The 21964-nt window shown below is 41.6% G+C and overlaps 1 protein-coding gene across 1 annotated transcript in view; it reads left to right on the top strand.

The window, feature by feature from the left end:
* Positions 1-1100: 1100 nt before the first annotated feature.
* Positions 1101-21964, top strand: part of LOC117384681 (voltage-dependent R-type calcium channel subunit alpha-1E-like) — a 76306-nt gene continuing 55442 nt past the window's right edge. Inside the window, exons 1-3 of the mRNA XM_055228719.1 lie at positions 1101-1370; positions 13384-13489; positions 15872-16011. Of these exons, the coding sequence (XP_055084694.1) occupies positions 1102-1370; positions 13384-13489; positions 15872-16011 (515 nt within the window). The 5' untranslated portion in view covers position 1101. The remainder of the gene's footprint in view (positions 1371-13383; positions 13490-15871; positions 16012-21964) is intronic.

Raw genomic sequence — 21964 nt, 5'->3', positions numbered from 1 at the left:
ACTTTTCCGATGAAGCCGGTGACACGGGCGCAGTATCAGTGATCGATAAAACCCGTTCACGGCTCCTATAGAGTCGAGTCTGCACTTGTTGCTTTTTGTTTATGTGAAGTTGTGCTTTCGCGCGCTTTAGCGTTTGCTCCCACGAGCGTCTTTACATAATGCTTTTAAACCCACGCAACCTTGAACCTTTTTTAGCAGAAGGGGATGTTTTCTCTGCCTTTTCTTTCACAGCCATAAGCAAACTGTAATCACCATGGCAACCTGCACATATACGGTCCCTCCTCCAGCTCTGTCTTCCACTCTTCATTCAGATCATGAAACACTGTGGGAGAGGGCTGAACACTGTCGGAAGGGGCTGAACACTGTGGGAGTGGGCTGTACACTGTGGGAGGATCCTGAACACTGTGGGAGGGGGCTGAACACTGTGGGAGTGGGCTGTACACTGTGGGAGGATCCTGAACACTGTGGGAGGGGGCCAAACACTGTGGGAAGGGGCTGAACACTACTGTGGGAGTGGGCTGAACACTACTGTGGGAGTGGGCTGAACACTACTGTGGGAGTGGGCTGTACACTGTGGGAGTGGGCTGAACACTACTGTGGGAGTGGGCTGTACACTGTGGGAGGGGGCTTACAGTGAGTGCTGGCTGCTTCTGCTGCTGATGAATCCACCAAGTGATAAACGGATCTCGAGATCGCAGCGTCTGTGCCGCTTTGCTCAGAGGAACTTTCCTTTTGTAAATGACCTCTTCCCGCCGCTGCCACTCGGGGACATGCGTAAACTTTTGGGCGCAGTTTTAGCGGAAGACTCGTGCTCTTTGCGGGTTGCTGGCGGTGACACAGCCCTTGAACGCGGCTTTGGCTCATGTTTTGAATAGGTTGCGTGGAGCGAGGCGTGTTAAAGTTAGTTGGTGTTGTGCGTGAGGCTGTGCTCGGCGTATGGGATCACGCTGGAAACGCCTGACCCCGGGTCTGTGGCTGACTTTTACGCACAGTAAACTGATAATGGAATAGGATCTAGCGACTTTTTGGCGGGAACTTGGTCGCTTTTTTTTTCTTTTTTCTTTTTTTGTAAATCCATTTTCGCGTTGTTTTCTTTGTAGAATGGCTCGTTTCGGAGACGAGTCGGCTCCTAGCACCGTGGACTCCGGGGATGGCGACTTGGAGCGCGGTGGAGATGGTCAGGACTCAGCCGCGGCTTCTGCGGGACTCACCGCTTCAATGAAACAAGCCAAGGCTCAGCGGGCCCGGACCATGGCTCTGTACAACCCCGTGCCCCACCGCCAGAACTGCCTCACCGTCAACAGGTCGCTCTTCATCTTCGCCGAGGACAACATCATCCGGAAATACGCCCGGCGGATCATCGAGTGGCCATATCCTTCCGAGGTGTTAAGTACTTCTGCATAAAGTTTGTACAGTATAAACTCATATGATGTGTGTAATGATGCAGCACACTCTGACTGTGTGTGTAAATGTGTGTAAATGCGTGTAGCCTGATCAGGACCACGGACAGCGCCTACATGAGTCCATTGAAAAACACACGTCTCAGTCTTTGTGAGCCACATCATTTTGACATTTATTTAGCCATTTCTGTTTAAACGTGAGTGAATTGAGTCTAGCCACACCTTTAACTTTTGCTTTTGTGTTTCTGATGATGATGAGGCAGGGATGGGAGCAGTTTGCATTCTCTATTTTACATAAGCCTCAGGACAATGGACAGAACTTTTGCCTAAGTGGCCAGAGTTGTAAATTGTTGGTTTCCTTTTAGTCCAGTTTGTCAACATTATAACTGTCGCCTACCTTATACTTTCCATAGCTACACGAAACTATGCACAATCTGTTACAAGCGGCCCCCCTCACCTCCCCACAAAAACACTCGTGAAAGTAAAGTGTGAAATCTGCTCAGAGGTGAGTACTCGCTTCATTTTGTCAGTTCAGGACCACAGACAGAGCTTGTGATTTCAGCTTTTATTAGTCTGTTATTATTTTGTTTGGACATCAAAATCACACCTGTATTTTTTGTTCTGTTTGTTGAGGCCGTGTCCTGCGTGAAGCCTTTACTTCACAGCGCCCCCTACAGGAAGAGCCCGTGGCGTTTTAAAACTCATACACCTTTGATTACAGCCGTTGTTGACAGTCCAATGTAAGTAATAGCATTTTTAAGCCATACACAGCACAGTATCTTTGTAAAGTAAAACTGAGCCATTTGGAGAAAATATCGAATTGGAATTTTTGTTTTGCGATTTGCGATCTAGTTCACGTTTAAAACTTGTCTAAAAAATTGACAAAAACACAGAAATCTGAACTGACAAACTCATTCTACAGGGTTAGCAGCTTTTATGCAGAAAAGACCCCACGGAGAGACAGGGAGGGCATCTGCCACACACAGGGAGGGCAACTGACACACAGGGAGGGCATCTGACACACACAGGGAGGGCATCTGACACACATGGACATCTGACACACACGGACATCTGACACACAGGGAGGGCATCTGAAACGCACAGGGAGGGCATCTGACACACACAGGGAGGGCAACTGACATACAGGGAGGGCATCTGACACACAGGGAGGGCATCTGACACACAAGGAGGGCATCTGACAGACAGAGAGGGCATCTGACACACACAGGGAGGGCATCTGACACACAGGGAGGGCATCTGACACACAGGGAGGGCAACTGACACACAGGGAGGGTATCTGACACACACAGGGAGGGCATCTGACACACAGGGAGGGCATCTGACACACAGGGAGGGCATCTGACACACACAGGGAGGGCAACTGACACACAGGGAGGGCATCTGACACACACAGGGAGGGCATCTGACACACAGGGAGGGCATCTGACACACACATGAAGGGCATCTGACACACAGGGAGGGCATCTGACACACAGGGACATTCCAAAACCTGTTTGCACGGATCTAAACTACAGGGTTCACAGTTTGTATGCAGAATAAGATGGATATTTTGTTGTTTTTTTGGGAGAATTATGGTACTTAAAAAACTATCCTTTGCGATTAGCTAACTGCGTTCATTCAAATTCATATTTTTCGATAGTGATTAATCTTACCGCCTTAATTCGAAGGTGTTAAATAGCATTCTGTCTGGTCTGAATAATACGTTTAATGTTACAAAGGTATGTGCAAATCTGATTCATAATAGTTCTGTCAGGGTTTCGACCTCTCGTTGCGTGTCGGCCATATTTGCGTTGGAGCCCTGTACTGTAGCCGTGCCTGGGCGCTGGCAGGAGAGCGGGGAGCTAGCATGTGGTGGTGGTTGGAAGCAGCTCGGCTCACTGTGGGGGAGGCATGTAGGCACATCTCTGCTGCCTTAGTGCTCATTGGAATATGAACCTGGTCCTGTGTAGGTGTCAGTTCAAATCCAGCACGCACTCTTCTCTGCTTCCTCTCTCATCAACTTCCACACATCTAAAAGAGTCAAAATGATGTAGTGTGGGCCCGCTGTGGAACTGTAGGGCTCCAAAGACGAACAAAAGTTTGGGTTTGTGGAGGGTGGGGGATGGCTTGAGTACAGTGTGTCGGCTTTTGTACTTGTGGGGAACATTTAGTTATTTTCTTGTAGTTTTCTGAAGTTTTAAACAGTAGGGCATTGAGTAAATAACTTGACTCATTAACTGTTTCATATATATTGGAGCTCGTGTAGGACTTAGTGGGAAAGTGGACATTTTTCACTTGACATGGGATGTAGTGAGTACTTATGAATATGCAAATATTGAGTATGTAGCCCGAAACCCCCCTTGAATTTTGTTTTCTTTATTTTAACCATTTTATTATTATTTGTCTGTTGTCTTATTTATTTATTTGGTTTTTTAATATATTTTAAAATGTATATATTGATTTTATTTATTATTTTACTTTTTTTTTTTTGCTGTTAAGCTATATTGATAACACTATTATGCTGAAAAACGTCAATAAAAATATAATTAAAAACACATATAGATAGGCCTGTCACAATACTATTATATTACTATATCTAACTTTTGGGCGTCAGTAATTATTATAGCTAAGAAAAGTTTATTTCTGTAGAACCATTGGCCCACAAAGTAATTCAGAGTACTTTACAGAATAAGAAAGACATTCTTTTTCTTTGTCTAATGAGACACTTTTGGTGACTTTTTCTGCAAAATAACTAATGATTTAAGTGTTTCATTCTTCTGTTCATTTATACAGCTCAACAATATTTAATGATATTGTACGTTTAGAATACTTTTTAGGGGATAATTCTGCTTTATGGTTTGGTTTCAGTATTATTGTTTATCGTCGATATTTTCTTCAGCAATATATCGTCCTTCAGAATGCGTTACTGTGATAGGCCTAAGAGTGTGCGTTGATCAAGTGAGTGCGACGTCATCCACAGCTTTCAGCTCCAGTCAAATGAAGCTCATCGAGGCTAGAGCAGTTATAGATGCTAATTTGGAGCCAAGTTCCATATTTCGAATTCCGACCACAACTATCATAGCAACCAAAGAGCCAGTCCACAGCGAGGCTGTTTAAGGTAACGCCCCTTGCCGCCCAAACCCCAGGATCATATAGAGCAGGTTAATACGAACATTTAAGACTAAAATGATGAGTCTGACAGCAGTTACAGAGAGAGAGTACACAGATATTCAATGTAAAGTGAATTGGAGCCAGAGTCGATGGAGACAAAAACGCACTCATGATCACTTCCTATTTGGAATATGGTGGCTAGCAGGTTAGCTATGTCCATTTATATAAACATTCTGTGTGATCAACCCAGGTTTGAATGTTCAAGTCTGTGTGTGGAGAGTGGATTTTTATTGTAACTATTTGTGAGCTTGTCATCCAACAAATTTCCACAATGAAACTAAACAGCATCATCTGCAAACTTTTGCTCACCATTCTAAAACAATTTGTTTTAAGCTTTGTTTTATTGGTTGTTGCCTTGGTGATGTTTTATGGTTATGAATTTATGACATGACAGAAAAACTCAGAGTCACCCGGACACTACACACAGAGTGCAGCGGATTCAAAATCGTATAGTTTTCCATTTTGATCACTATTTTAAAACTATTTGATTTAAAGCCCGCCGCACATTACAGGATTTTTCTGTTTTAAACAAATTTTAAGTGTGCATTAAACAGACACAAAGAGAACTGAATGAGATTTTAAACTTCAAGTACAAAGACTGCAGCGTGATATGACAGTGAAGAGACCGCACACCACAAGCTTTTCTGACCCAGCCTTTGAAACAACTGCTGGAAATGATCCTTTGGCTATAATCCGGTGTGTTTACATTCATGTTGTATCATGTCTGTACATCAGCATGCATTGTCCCAATCAAATAAATGAAGAAAAATAAATAAATAATCAAGCTAAGAGCTGGTGTTACCTGTTTCCTGTCTACAGTAAAACACCTCACTCTGAGACTCTAAATGTTCCAAAGATCAGAGCATTACACAAGTCCAAACGGTGTTATTATTATTAGTGAAATGTGGTGCAGTAGTTCAGATAAATACTTTTAATGCACAGAAGGCTGGAGTTAAACAACACAGGAAGTAGAGTCGCTATCACTAATCTGCAGCAGCTTCAGCCTGATCCTCGCTTTGTGGATGTAAACAGACGCATGAGGTTCTTCTCTCGCCTTTTTACTTTTACAGAACACTTCAAACTGGAGAACACCGCCACCTTGTGGACTGGGGGTGATTATTTGTATAGTCATAAAGTCGTTTTTAAATTATTTTTACTGTTTCCTGAGTTTGTATCTTGTGCCTCTGTGTTCACTTCCTCTGCCCCTGACGCTTTGTTTTATTCGCTTTTGCCGTGGTGGTGTTTTGTGGTTAAGAATTTACAATATGGCAGAGCAGCTCAAAGTTGCTTGGACATCACACACATGAGGAACGCAGCGGATTCGAAGTCGCATATGAGGATCCTAAATCGGGTCACGCCTCCCTGAAGTCGGGGAAAAGCAAATCAGCAAATGGTCTCGTACTGTGTGGTGGTCTTTAATGCAATTATTGTATTTATTCAGTTAAAATGTCCTAAATCTCTGCGTATGTTTTTGCCAGTGTTCTCCATCTTGAACACCAAATTCTGTTGTGTTGATCTGCTGCAGTAAGAGCCAACACAAAATGTTTTGCATTTATAATTGCTATTCTACCAATTGGAAATGGATAATCAGATCAGATTAAAAAACCCAAATGCAACACTGTATAACTGATTTCTTACTCTTAATGGCTATATTCTCACATCACCAAAAGATTACGTATCAACCAAACCATATCCAAAACAACCCAACGCTCTCCCCATTCAAAAATCCCACTTTGAGACACTTTTATCATTGTCACGCTCTCTTTCTCTCTGTTTTTTTTTTCTCCTTCAAATAAATAACTCCCTGCCCACTACCACCAGCAGTCCGTAAGTTGCCAGTCTACCCACAGCTCCTCCTGTCTTACACCCCCACCAGTGCAGTCTCTTCAGTGTTACCTAACTGCTGAAGCTCCATGGTTGTGTGGGAGTAGGGCCTAGTGGTCAAGACTGGCCACTGGCAGCGGAGTTAGCATGTGGGAGAGGGAGAGTTGGCCTATAGTACCACCATGGCTCGTGGGCTGGGAGAAACAACACATGGTAGGGTACTGACACTGCCAGACCCTTATCTAGGCTCACAGGGTGGTAAGCACTTTCAAAACATCTACAAAAGTGGAGAAATAGCTACAGTGTTTGTGTGGAGAAGTTTAGCTCGCCAGCACCACAGCGGTTTGCTTTTCCCTGCCTTCATGGAGGCATGACCTGATTTAGGATCCTCATACGTGATTTTTAAGCTGCTGTGCAACTCTGAGCTGGTCCGTCATATCGTAACCACAAAACATCACCACAGCAGCAAAGTGGAGAAAGTGAGTGTAACGTCACCCACGGCGTTCAGCTCCAGTCAAATGAAGCTCATCGAGGCTAGAGCAGTTATAGGAGCCAATTTACAGAAAGAGCCCAGATCGCTGGTTTAGTAGGGAGCGGGTGCTTAGCAATGCTGTCAGTCGCTAGCGGTAGCAACCTTTGGAAAAGAAGATGCCTTATTTGGTATTAATGTTCATATCTTGATTTATGGACACAATAATGAAATAAAAAACCCAGGATCATGTATAGCAGGTTAATAAGAACATTTAAGACCAAAACGATGAGTCTGACGACTACAGTTTTTCAATAGAAAGTGAATTGGAGTCGATGGAGCCGGAAGTGCGCTCATGATCACTTCCTATTTGAAATGCATTGGCTAGAAGGTTAGCTATGTCCATTTATATATACAATCTATGGGGCAGTCAGCGTGACGGTCACAGAGGCGCAAGATACAAACTCAGGAAATAGTGAAAAGTTAAACTGCAGCATTCTCATCCATATTATCCTTTAGAAAGTGCCTTCTGCAAAAAAATGACCCCAGATGGCGATGTTCTCCAGTTTGAAGTGTTCTTTAAAAGTAAAAAGGCAAGAAAAGAGCCTCACGTTTGTCTGTTTACATCCACACAGTGAGGATCAGGCTGAAGCTGCTGCTGCTACTTCTTGTGTCGTTTATCTCCAGATGTCTGTGCATTAAAAGCATTTATCTGAACTACTGCACCACATTTCACTAATAATAATAACAGTTTGGACTTGTATCTGAACTAGAAGTGCAACACTTTGATCTTTGGAACACTTTGGAGTCTTAGAGTGAGTCGTTTTACTGTAGACAGGAAACAGCAGACACCAGGTGCGCACACAACTTTTAGCTTGTGGTGTGCGGTCTCTTCACTGCCATATCCCACTGCAGTCTTTGCACTCGGAGGTTTAAAATCTCATCTGATTTCCCTCATGTCTGTGGTCTGCGCTTTTTGTTGTACGTTTAAAAATCATTTGAGATTGAAAAATCCTGTAGTGTGCCGGGTTTAAAAGTGTATTTTTTAGTTTTGACATCTCAGACGGCCTTGTCTGAGAGGCAGTTGAAACCTGATTTGGTTATGTAATCCATCATTATAATACCCATTGTTTATGCCACAGTGAAATGTAGCTCCTAAGATACGCCGCATGCAAGTTGAACTTATACCAGTTTGAAAAGAGCCAAGTTACTTCTTCTTGATATAGTTCTGTTTTTTGGGGCTGCCATATAAAAAGGCGTAAATCAGCATGTCACAGTATCAATTTTTAGTGTTCCGGTTTTGGTGAGAAGAAAGATTTAAAGATTTAACAATTATTTTATTTACCAAACAACAGTAAAATGTTCTGATGTGAAATTCATATTGTTCTTTTCATTCTAATGCAACTTTCTGAAGGTAGTAAGTCAGATTAATGTGACATCAAGTTAATAATAATAAAAATAATAATACATGTGATTATATGGCGCTTTTCAGGACGCCGTACACAACAGACGATGGCCGACAGTGGCTCAGTTGGTAGAGCGTGTGTCCATTCATTCGAAGGTTGGCAATTCAAATCCCACTCTCTACGTAAACGTCATTGGTGGAGCAGTCAGGTCCAGCTCCCTCAGGTGAATACTGTCATTGTGTCCTTGGGCAAGACGCTTTTATTATATTGTGACCTGATTAATTTCGATTTTACTGATTTACTTCATAATCTCAACATTCCCAGATGTGACTGAATAATTTCACAGCAGTTACATAACGGTCTGCAGCCCTGAGTGATGTTTTATGTGAGAGAAAAAGAAATATAAGATTGATATGAAAGTGTATATTTTGAATGTGACAGCCTTGGATTTATATAAGTGCACGCCTGAACCACCTGAGATGCCCTCTTCAGACTGAAGCCTATGCAATGTTTATGGAAATTAACAGCTAAAACTTTTTGTCCTTTATGTCTTTAATCCTCTCATGCAATCCCATTTTCCTGTGAAGTAGGCAGTGGTCATAACATTTTAAAACTCCAGACAATGAGCTCAGATGCTTCTCATTTGCAGATGTTTTGTTTTGAATGCCAAAGTAATGAGTGGGCGATGTAACACTGTACAGTTGAGTTATGATATGATTGTTATAATGTCTTTGAATGCTTCAGTTTAATGTCGCTCTGCTCTTAATACAGTGGCTCAGTTGGTAGAGCGTTTATCCATTGATCAGAAGGTTGGCAGTTCAAATCCTTCTCTCGACATAAAAAAAAAAGAACATCATTGGTAGAGCAGTCAGATCCACTGACCCACAAGTTGGCTGTGCACTTCCAGCTTCCACAGTTGAATGCTGTCATTGTGTCCTTGGGCAAGACACTTAACCCTCCAGTGTCTGCCTAGGAGAGTGGTTCCTTGATGTAAAGCATTTTGAGTGTCTTGAAGTTGGAAAAGTGTGATATAAAAATGTGACCGTTTACCATTTACCTCTTGAAGAGAATACGAAGTTACTTTATTTGAATTATGATAAAATTATGATATATTTTGGGCTATGGCTCTGCACAACCTTAACTGGTTTAAAACAGCTCTGAGGAATTAGGGGTTTTCAGATAAGAGCGAAATGTCTTCCCTCTTACAACGATTTGTCCAGTTGATAAATTTAAACTTTGTCTTTTGCTTTCCTGAATATGTTTATAATGATGTTTCTCTGTATCTTTCTCAAGTATAAGACACATAGGCTAGTACACACCCATGGACCACTATGAACCTACTGGACACTGAGGGATTACACACATATAACACACATGGGAATAGAACACAAAATACAACATTTCAAAATTGAGTTTTACTTTCCTTTGGAATATCCAAAAGGTAAATTCACAAATGTTGAACCTGATCATTTCTATAGTCACTGGACATTAGAACTCACTGTATTAACACAAATATGCATTTTAGCCATATTGCTTTGGCCTGCCCCTTATCAGTTTTAAAGGGCCCATAATGCTCTATTCTTTGATGTCTGTTCTAATGTAGTTTTCTCATCCCAAACAGACCTGGAGTTGTATTTTGTTTTATTCACACATGTTTAAGGCACAAACCCTGCATATTTAGGCCAAGTTCTTCTCTCAAACTGAAAATACTCTGTTCCACCTTGTGATGTCATCATGTGGTAATACAGGAAGTGCTCCACTGTGTTTTTAAACTCCACATGCCTTCACTAGAATCATTTGGATCATTTCAGTCCTGGAATTGTCAATCTCTACTGAACAAAAAAATAAAAGATAGGTGTTAACTTGGAAACTACCACTTCATGACATCACAAGGTGGAACAGAGCATTTTGAGCTTTGGAGATGTAGACAGACTAATAGTAAAGTGTTACTCAAACATGTGTGAATGAAACAAAACACAACTCCAGGTCTGTTTTTGAGGAGGAAACAGCATTAAAACAAGCTCACAACAGTCAAATTTGCCTAATATAAAAGATTTAAATGTGTTTGGCCTATAGAATGTTGTGATGTCATGTGTAACCTAACAATAGATAAGATTGAATTTCATTTTTCTCACCGGTTGTGTGTCCAAATGAACATATTGTGTGGGCTAAAACACAGGTAAACGCAGTCACGATGTTGATTAAGCGTTATCCATTTAAGGTATTCTGAAGCCTTGAACAACCTCAGAATGGAGTGTGTGGATGTATCAGAGGGGCTCCCAGGGGCCCTCATCTCCGCTCCTCTGTGACTCACTGACCTCATTTCACTCACAGCATCATGGGTAATAAGGGCGGCCAGGGACAGCAGCACCAAGCGTCTGGGATTAGAGTTTTGGGACATGTGTGTGAGCTCCCACTAGACGAAACACACATACAGACAGACAGACAGACAGAGCATGTACGTAATCTGGTGAAAAAGAAACTACAGAGCTTATAATAGACAGTGGTACAGGCAGTGTGTGGACCACAGACTGTGTAAACAAGTGGACTAAGTGAGAGCGACGTCACCCATAGCGTTCAGTTCCAGTCAAATGAAGCTCATTGAGGCTAGCAGTTATAGGGGCCAATTTGGAGCAGCGTTACATATTTGGAATTCCGACCACGCGTATCATAGCAACCAACGAGCCAATCCAGAACGAGGCTGTTGGAGGTAACGTCACTTCCCACTCGCAGAGCTGGTTTAGCAGGGAGCAGGCACTTAGCAGTACTGTCAATGAAATCTGTTGCTAATGCTAGCAGTTTTTTGATGTGAAGTGAATTGAAGCCAGAATCGATGGAGCCGGAAGCGCGCCCATGATCACTTATTATTTGGAACGCGGCGGCTAGCAGGTTAGCTATGCCCATTTATATATACAGTCTATTGAAGTAACTAAATACATGTACTTAAAATACACACTCAGAATATTCATTTTGAAGTTACCCTTTTCTCTCGTTCTCAAAAGTATTGACAGATAATAATCTTCAAAGATATCAGTTCAGTCGATATGTCATTTTGGTTTATAAACTGGTGTAATGAGACTATTTACTGGCTGATGTTGGCTCAAAACGTCTCATAATATTAAACTTTTATTTTTACACAGCTGTTCTGTAGTTACAAAACACATTTGGATCATTTTTTACTTTACACCATTTGTGTTTAAAGGGAATAAATGGTGTTTTCAGTCTCTGGTCTGGGCTGTCATCGGAGATCAGCAGAGACTTAAAGACATTCAAAAATACTGGAGCTGTTGGTCCTTAGTATTTTAGTCAATCAAAATGTGTATTACTTGTAGTATTTTAGTTTATTTAAAGGATTTCTATGAGACAACAACAGACAGCACAACATATGGGGCGAGAGAGCTGGAGATATGGGAGTTTAAACTTCCTTTTTACATATAAATACACAGTTTCCGAGTCCTATTTTGAACCCGTTTTTGCATGAACTCTTGTGCCGCTGGAGTCTTGTGAGTGTCGTCTGGCTCAGATACATAGAGAACCTTTGCCACAACCCCTTTTCATAATCGATCGGGATAGCATCATAGCATCATAACATCTTTAGCTAACCAGTAATGTAGTTGACTGCATCTCCACAAAATATATTTTAATGACAAAATGACATGTTTTTTAGTAATAGTAATTATGCCAGTGTTTATGAGGTGAGTATAGTTGGTTAGATTTGGATGTGTTCAAACTGCAGTCTGCTGGATGTGTTTACATACAAACATACCAGGACTTTCCTCCTTGTAGAGATGCTCCATTACACTAACAAAACCACATCCACAGTAATTTGGGTCGTAAAAGAAATGTAGCAATAATACGTTTTGTTCATAATGATCCAAATGTGCTAAACGGCTCCACCCTGTTTACTTTGTCATGTTTTGCATTCGTTGGCATCTCAGTGTATAGTTGTTATGTCAGGTGAAGGTAAGTTTGCAGCACTCTGTCTCCCACTGAACTCTCTCCTTTTTTTTCTCTTCATGAAAAGCACTTTTAAAAGCGGGTTGCCATGGATACGACCATTTTTCTAATAGATCGTTTCCAACAGAGAGCAATCCAACTGTCATGAGCTATAAACATCAAACAAAGCTCAGTCCATTTCACAGTTTCAGGGCGACAGTGGCTCGGTTGGTAGAGTATTGGTCCACTGAGCCGAAGGTTGGCGGTTCAAATCCTGCTCTCAACACACTGGTGTATGAATGTGTGAGTGGTTCCTTGATGTAAAAACATTTGAGCCTTGAATTGATTACAGAGCGCTATCTACTGTTTCTAGGCATTTTGTGTCAGCTTTAGTACTATCTAGGTAAATCTGTTCAAAAACAATGTGTGTACTGCCTTTATTGGCCTCTGCGATTTCAGGTAGTTGGTGAAATCACAAAGCACTGCCCTCATTACAGCAGGTGTTTCAGATCACAAACAACTGGCTGCAGGGGCGGAGTTTGAAGTGTGTCGCAGTGTTCCTCATACCTCCAGACCCCACCCTTCTTCTCTCACTTTCCTCTTTAGTCCTCCAGGTAGTGCCCAGCTGTATTTCAAATGAGGTTGTTTTAGTTTAGGTGTTTAGTCCGTTGACTGCATATATAAATTGACGTCGCTAACCTGCTGCTCTGGCTCCAGTTCACTTTTTATTTCGCTATTGTCTCTGTAACTCGAGATAAGAACATGAATAACAGACAAGTCAGGCGCCTTCTTTCCCCAAGGTCGATCCTGCTAGCAACAGATTTGATTGACAGTGTTGCTAAGTGCTTGCTCCTTGCTAAACGAGCAGTGTAGGGGTGTTACCTTCAGCAGGCTCGCTCCGAATTGGCTTGTTGGTTGCTATGATACTCGCGGTCAGAATTCCTAATATGAAACTCTGCTCCACATTGGCCGCTGTAACTGCTCTAGCCTCGATGAGCTTCATTTGACTGGAGCCGAATGCTGTGGGTGACATCACACTCACTTACTCCACTTCTTTACACAGTCTGTGGTTTAGCCCCACTTTAAAAAGTTGTGATTTCTGTTACTGTTTTGGTTTACAGTTTAAACCTGTTCCATATTTGCTGTCTCTGATCGTTCCTTAACTCGGTGCTTCCACTCCGTTTGAGTACATGATTCTGGCCACCATCACCGCCAACTGCGTGGTCCTGGCGTTGGAGCAGCATCTCCCCGGAGAAGACAAGACGCCCATGGCAAAAAGACTTGTAAGACCTCATATTTTTGTTATGGTTAATTATGCAAATGCCACAAACATACACTACCAGTCAGAAGTTTGGACACACCCTCTCATTCAATGTTTTTTTGTTTTTGTTTTTACTACTTTCTATATGTTATTTACTCACAGAAGGCATCAAATATATGACGTAACATATATGGAATTATGTAGTAATGAAAAAAAGTCTGTAAAAAAATTCTACTGAATATATTTTTTATATTCAAGTTCTAAAGTATCCAGCTTTTGCTTTGTCAAAAAATATTTTGTAATTATTTCACTTTTTTTCTTACTACACACAGTGGGGCAAAAAAAAATCTTTAGTCAGCCACCAATTGTGGAAGTTGTCCCACTTAAAAAGATGACAGAGGCCTGTAATTTTCATCATAGGTTCACTTCAACTCTGAGAGACAGAATGGGGGGAAAGAATCCAGGAAATCACATTGTAGGATGTTTAATGAATTAATTGGTAAATTCCTTGGTAAAATCAGTATTTGGTCACCTACAAACAAGCAAGATTTGTGTCTCTCACAGATGTGTAACTTCTTCTTTAAGAGGCTCCTCTGTCCTCCACTCGTTCCCTGTATTAATGGCACCTGTTTGAACTGGTTATCAGTATAAAAGACACCTGTCCACAACCTCAAACAGTCAGACTCCAAACTCCACTATGACCAAGACCAAAGAGCTGTCAAAGAAACCACAAACAAAACTGTAGACCTGCACCAGGCCCCGAAGACTCAATCTGCAATAGGTGCAGCTTGGTGTGAAGAAATCAACTGTGGGAGCAATTATTTGAAAATGGAAGACATACAAGACCAATGATCATCTCCCTCGATCTGGGGCTCCACAGAAGATCTCCCCATGGAGTCAAAATGATCACAAGAACGGTGAGCAAAAATTCCAGAACCACACGGGGGGACCTAATGAATGATCTGCAGAGAGCTGCACTACACCGCCAGGGACTCAAATCCTGCAGTGCCAGACGTGTCCCCTGCTTAAGCCAGGACATGTCCAGGCCCGTCTGAAGTTTGCTAGAGAGCATTTGGATGATCCAGAAGAGGACTGAGAATGTCATATGGTCAGATGGAACCAAAATAGAACTTTTTGGTAAAAACTCAACTTGTCGTGTTTGGAGGAGAAAGAATGCTGAATTGCATCCAAAGAGCACCATATCTACTGTGAAGCATGGGGGTGGAAACATCATGCTTTGGGCTGTTTTTCTGCAAAGGGACCAGATTGACTGTGTAAAGGAAAGAATGAATGGGGCCATGTATTGTGACATTTTGAAAACTTACTTCCATCAGCAAGGTCATTGAAGATGAAACATGGCTGGGTCTTTCAGTATGACAATGATCCCAAACACACCACCCGGACAATGAAGGAGTGGCTTCGTAAGAAGTATTTCCAGGTTCTGGAGTGGCCTATCCAGTATCCAGATCTTAACCCCATAGAAAATCTTTGGAGGGAGTTGAAAGTCCATGTTGCCCAGTGACAGCCCCAAAAACATCACTGCTCTAGAGGAAATCTGCAGGAGGAATGGCCCAAACTACCAGCAACAGTGTGAAAACCTCGTGGAGACTAACAGAAAACATTTGACCTCTGTCATTGCCAACAAAGTATGGTATGTACAGTATAGTAAAGTATATAACAAAGTGTTGAGATTAACTTTTGTTATTGACCAAATCTTTAAAAATCAGACAATGTGATTTTCTGCATTCTTTCCTGCATAGTGTCTCTCATAGTTGAAGTGAACCTATGATGAAAATTACAGGCGTCTCTCATCTTTTTAAGTGGGAGAACTTGCACAATTGGTGGCTGACTAAATACTTTTTTGCCCCAGTGTAATTCCATATATTACTTCACATATGTGATGTCTTCTCTCTGTCTCTCTCTATCCACTCTTTTCTTGGTCTCTTTCTCTCTTTCACTATATGAAGTCAGCTTTTGCTTTGTTGAAAAATATTTAGTAGAATTATTTCACATTTGTTCTTGACTACATTCTTCCATATATTTTGCTTCATATATTCACTACCAGTCAAAACTCATTCAGTGTTTTGTTTTGTTGTCCTCTCTTTAAACTGTAGAAAGTATAAAAAAATAGATACATGTTGAAGACATCAAATATATGAAGTAACATATATGGAATTATTTAGTGAAGAAAAATTGTGAAATAGCTCTACTAAATATTTTTTGACACAGCAAAAGTCAGATACTTTGAGGATTTAAGAAAAATATTTAGTCGAGACATTAATCTTTCCTATATTTGATGTGTGTTGTGTGTATAAAGTGTAGAAAGCAGTAGAAATAAAGAAAAAAGGGGGGCGTGTCCATACGTTTGAATACTCGTGTACATTCGGATGTTTGTCTTGAACAGGAAAAGTCTGAGCCGTACTTCATCGGGATCTTCTGCTTCGAGGCTGGGATAAAGCTGGTGGCCTTGGGCTTTGTGTTCCATAAAGGCTCGTATCTGAGGAACGGCTGGAACGTCATGGACTTCATAGTGGTGCTCAGCGGGTATGTAACTGCTGGTTGCCACGGTAACTACTGTGTTTAAAGTTTATTTTTCATGTGTTTAGTTTTGTATAGATGCAAAGTGTTCATGTTTTTAAAATCATGCATTGTGTCCCGTGCCAAAAATACACTTTCAAACTCCATCCATCAGAAAGCCACACATCAGTTTAAGGGACAGATACTCGAGTACTCCATTCTGTTAAGTAAAAATACAGACAATAGAGCAAAATACTCAAGTAAAAGTACCTGTTTAAAATGTACTTAGAGTAAAAAGTGAAAGTTTCATACACAGTAGTCACAGATTTTGAGTCTTATAAAGCTTCAAATGTGGTGATTTTGATAAAAATTTTAGCTGAATTTTGTTCAACAGAAACAATTGAATCGATTTTTTTTTTTCTGTTTTCATTTGTATATTTTTGTTTTGTTCAAATTCTGAACATGTTAAAATGTCGTAACGTCAGGTGCGGACCAAGGAGTGCAGACTCGGGGCAGATTTACAGTGTGTGCAGAAACAGTTTAATAGTTCATTTAACACACACAAGGAGTGGGGAGCAGGAGGCGAACCAGAAAGGCTTCGTGTAGAACAGGAACAGGGAAAGCCAGGACTGGAGCGAGGACAGGATCGAGAACGGGACCAGGGAAGACCTAGCAGGGGTAATCCAGAGAGCGGGAGCCAGGGCAGGAGGCGGGAGCCAGGGCAGGAGACAGGACAGGAGGCGAAGACAAGGGGTGGACTGTACCGGAGCGCACAATCAGGAGCAGGAATCTGGAAGGTGGCAAAAATCCAGTGAGTAATGAGCAGACAGGTAACAAAATGCAAAAACTGAGCTGGAGCATTCACGTTGACACACGGACGATCTGGCACTGAGTGTCTTCTGCCGAGCCCTCAAATACTCGGCAGCAGGTGGTGGTAATTGTGCTGATGCGCTCCAGGTGCGCAGGAGGAGTAGGAACTCCGCCCAGCTCCGGATTCAGGCAGGTAGGGGAGGGAAAGAGCACACAGGGAGACAGATAATGCAGGCATCATGACATAAAAATAAACTCTCAGCCTTTTCAGCAGGTCTCACACAATAATAAAAATACATTTGCTTTTCAGTCTACTTCAGAAATGTAGTGGAGTAGAAAGTACAGATACTGCTCTCAAATGTACTCAAGTAAAAAGTATAAAATGTACAGATAAAGTACAGATACATCACATTTTTACTTGAGTACAGTACTTTACTATTTTTACTTTTTTACATTCCACGACTGCAAACACAACATGCCACTTGAAGTTGTTGCTGCAAAATGCTTCTAGAATAAAATGGCAAATGACACAAATTATGAAGAAAGAAAATGTAATCATAAATGACATGTTCATTCAAAATATTGTTGATCCCGATTATGAATAAAACATGCTTAAATAAACTGTTATGGTGTAAAGCTGCTAGCATTAGCCGCTTTAGCTCGAGCTGTTAACAGGGCGATAATCTCCACATCTCAGATAAAAAAATGCATAATCCAGTCTGTTTACATGAGATCCAGTTTGACATAAACGTGTCTGATTATTATTTGTTCATAAAGACTTGTGCCAGTTCAATCTGATCAGTATTTATGACACAAATCAACTTTTATCAGAGTTTACACTTTAGACTTTATTTCACCCAGACTCACATGACCTGAGTCACATGACCTGACTGTAGTGAGCTGTGTCTGAATCTCTTGTGAATGAGGCTCTGTACTTTCTGATAAAGAGAGCAGGACTTTGGAGTGAACAAGGGGTCAGGGGCTGTGGACTGAACGAGGGACCAGGCGCTGCGGAGTTAACGAGGGGTCAGGAGCTGTGGAGTGAACAAGGGGTCAGGGGTCAGGAGCTGTGGAGTGAACGAGGGGTCAGGAGTCAGGGGCTGTGGAGTGAACGAGGGGTCAGGGGCTGTGGAGTGAATGAGGGGTCAGAGGCTGGGGGAGACATTCGGACACAGACTAACTCTTACCGTGAGCTCTATAATCTGATGGTGTCCACTGTTTGTTCCTGTGGTGATTGAAGCCATATTGTGGAACTTTTGCGAAACCAGAAAACTTCCATAAGCTTCACCTCACTCCCTCCGTCTCTTTCTATATTCATCCTGTATCGACCATTACAAGCATCACTGACCCAACTCCTTCATTTTCTGGAAGGGATTTTACAATTATTTTTTCTTTCCCATTTACGGCTGTTGAACCAAGAGATGAATTTTGCCCGCTGATTCTCGTGTTACGTTGCGATGCTCGTGCGACTGTTTACATCACCCCTACACATATTCAAACAGGCCAGACCCTATAGCTGAGGCTCTATTGTTGACATACCAGCGCCCGTTTGGATGTGAGATTTTAAACACCTTCAATACATCATCGGGGACACATAATGAGTGTTTCCATGGAGCGCTCGGGCTCTGCTGCAGTCTGAAATAGGTGGGTGGATAAGTGGATTGGCACTGTCTAAAAACCTGCTTCGAATCGCCCCCAGGACCTCCGCGGATTGAACGAGAATGCGCCGCTGCTGCTGGAGATGTTATGCAAAATAATAGCTGGGAAAAGGGATAACACGCTAACTGATTTCATTAGTTCTTTCGGCGTAAAGACCAGGTTTGGAACGTGGTTAAACATATAGTGCGGCTGACGTTGGCACGCTGACATCTCGAGCCGACTCCCACATGTTTTTTTTTTGCTCTTACATAAAAAGGGCTGGACTCAACGCTGAGCAGCTGTGATGGACACGTTTGCACAGAACACAGAGACGAATACAAATGAATCCAGAACAGGTGTGGGCTCCAAGGGCTGTGTGATTGGGAGGTTTGTCGCTAGGTATATCTGCTAGCTCAGTGTTAGTCTCTCAGGAATTAGGTCGTAGGTGATAAACTTTACAAATTTTATGTTTAATATTCAAAAGTATAGACTGTTTGAGAGAGGCTAAACAATGAATATACACATTATTCTCCAGCCTCACAGCATAGTAAGTCAGTTTTTAGCCAAATAGGCTCTATGCACCGCAGCATGCTAGCTAGCTAGCTCGCTCAATGTGTCTCAAAGCCATAGACTGTATGTATAAATGGACATATCTAACCTGCTAGCTGTGTTCCAAACAGGAAGTGATCGTGGGCGCACTTCCGGCTCCGTCGTTCCAATTCACTTTACTTTGAAAAACTGTGTCCTCTCTCTGTAACTGCTGCTGTCAGACTCGTCATTTTGGTCTTAAATGTTCGTATTAACCCGCACATGATCCTGTTTTTTTTTATTTCACTATTGTGTCTGTAAATCAAGATATGAACATTAATAACAGACAAATCAGGCGCCTTCTTTCGCCAAGGTTGCTGTCAATCAAACCTGTTGCTCCCGCTGGCGTTAGCAACAGGTTCGATTGACAGATTCAAAGCGCTTGCTCCCTGCTAAACCAGTGGTGTGGACAGGAAGGGGCGTTACCTTTAAAAACCTCGCTCTGAATTGGCTCTTTGGTTGATATGATACTCATGGTCAGAATTCCAAATATGGAACTTGGCTCCAAATCATCCCCTATAACTGCTAGCCTCGATGAGCTTCATTTGACTGGAGCCGAACGCTGTGGGTGACGTCACACTCACTAAGTCCACTTCTTTACACAGTGTCAAAGCTAACAGTCACTTTTATTCACATCTGAAAACATAAAATAACCATCCTATTAAAATAAAGATGACCCAGTTATTTTTATATGTAGAATACTTCAGTTTGTGGTGTTGTTTTAATATTTATTATACCTCAAAATTAGCATTAGCATTAGCACTGACACACAAACATGACTCTTTCTAAACACAGAAGTGTCTCTGGTGAAGTATTTTATTTGCGTTGTTTTTAATATGTTGTCAGTGACATCCACCTGCAGCTTCCTGTCCACTGTCTGACCCTAATCCCCTAAACTCTGACCCCTAACCGTTAACCCACCTGCAGCTCCCTGTCCACTGTCTGATCTTTAAATATTTATTCATTTTAGCATGACTCGCAAAGACCTCACAGAAATAAAACTGAACAGGAAGTAGTGATGCTAACAGGGAGGTAGAGTGCGCTGTTGTGCATGGAGCCAATTGAATTTCCAGTCCCATTCTGCTCTCCACACCCTACTGCACCTGTACGTGTCATTGGCTCCATCTTCAGCCAATCAGAAAGAACTTTACAGCCAAAAAAAATACAAAACCATCCCAGTCATCTAATTAATTTGTTTTTCTATTTTCACAAAAACCTGGAAAAATGACTTGGGTAATTACACTATGAGGCTAATGACAATATTAATTTTATTCAGGAAGTTGCCGTGGGCGATGCTATTACTTTCGGCCATGTTTGCGGTTTGCGTGAATTTGCTGAGATTTTCCAAACTCATGGAACATAAGTTATAAACTACAATACTGTTTTCAAACCCTTCAGAAAGAAAGGAACAGTGCTGACTTAAAAGATTGCAGACTAAAAGTGGTGGACGAAGAACTTAATGTTGTTACTTAAGTAAAAGTACAGATACTGGTACAAAAAAGCAACCTGTTTAAAAATGTACTTAGAGTAAAAAGGTCTTGAGGTCTTACAAAGTCGTTCAGTAGCCATGACCTCGCCCCCTGTGTCTGTGTACACTGGTGAATGAATATGTGCGGGTGTCTGTGGTTCCTTGATGTAAAGTATTTTGAGTGACTAGATACTATAAAAATATGACCGTTTGGGGCTGACGTTTTGGACACTTGGTCATTAGTATTTTGTTTATTACTTTTTACTCATTATATTAACAATGAATATGATTATTATATTATGTTGGATACATTAGTTACTTTCTTCATAATAATACTGGGTCCTACTTATTGTTGCGGTACAGCGCATTTGAGGAGCGCACCGATAAAAACACACGAGTGAACACGCACAGGGCACGCACGAGATGAGATGAGTTAAGTTGCAGATATCGCTGGAGCAGAGGCACGTGGACAACAAATTTAAAGTGATCATCGAGGAAGAGGGATATAATCTACGAAGGTTTGAACTTTTAGAGTGTTTAAAAAAGAGAGAAATGTGTGAAAACGTTAATGCCTGTGTGAGAAAAGTGTATAAAGTGTGTGGTGAGGGGTTTTACAGCTGCAAAACATATAGAATAATTGTAAAAAATAAAGCTAACTACTTTGCGGATTTCGTCTATTGCGGGTTATTTTTAGAACGCTATAAACGAGGGACCACTGCACACCAAACAGTCCTTTAAATGTATCGAATAGGGGGAGCTTATAACATTCGCATTATAGTTTGTACAAGCCGATATTTGGCCAAGGGGGTTTGTATTTGAACATAAACGTCTGAAACAAAAGCACTTACCCTCTCAGCAGGTGTGTGGAATGCCGTGTTGTGACTCATGCTCTTTATAATGCAAATAGATCCGCAAACATATGTAAATGACGCTAAAGACATCATTATCCTACGATGTTTTTGTTCTATACACGTTTGTCAAGTGATCCCCCTGAGCAGCCTTTGAGATTCTCCCTTTGTGAAACGGCTCCCACTAAAACAATTTAGTTCTGAAACTGAAACCAAAAATAGCACGGCTCAAATTGGCTAAAACTTTAAAAGCGTCCCCTGGTTTATGATCAAAGCGTGTTTCTGATGAGGAGAAGCCGGGGCAGACGACAGTGTAGTGCTGTTTCACGTTGGACTAGGGCGGTCAAAAGTATTGAAAATCACTACTACTATACTAAAACTAATATCAAAAGTAGTTAATAGATTTGAGCAGGTATCGATACTAAAAAGTCACATTCACAGGACAGAAATGAATATGTCTATAATGATGTTGAGCTAAATCAGAGCAACTATAAGACACTATGAACCTACTGCACACTGAGGGATTACACACATATAACACACATGGGAACGGAACACAAAGTACAACATTTAAAGGTCCCATGTTACACTAATTTAAAATCTATGTTCCAATGTTGTTTCCTCATCA

The sequence above is a fragment of the Periophthalmus magnuspinnatus genome, chromosome 17 (assembly GCF_009829125.3).
Source record: "Periophthalmus magnuspinnatus isolate fPerMag1 chromosome 17, fPerMag1.2.pri, whole genome shotgun sequence".
Taxonomy (NCBI): Eukaryota; Metazoa; Chordata; class Actinopteri; order Gobiiformes; family Gobiidae; genus Periophthalmus; species Periophthalmus magnuspinnatus.
This window is presented reverse-complemented; position numbering and strand designations above follow the sequence as displayed.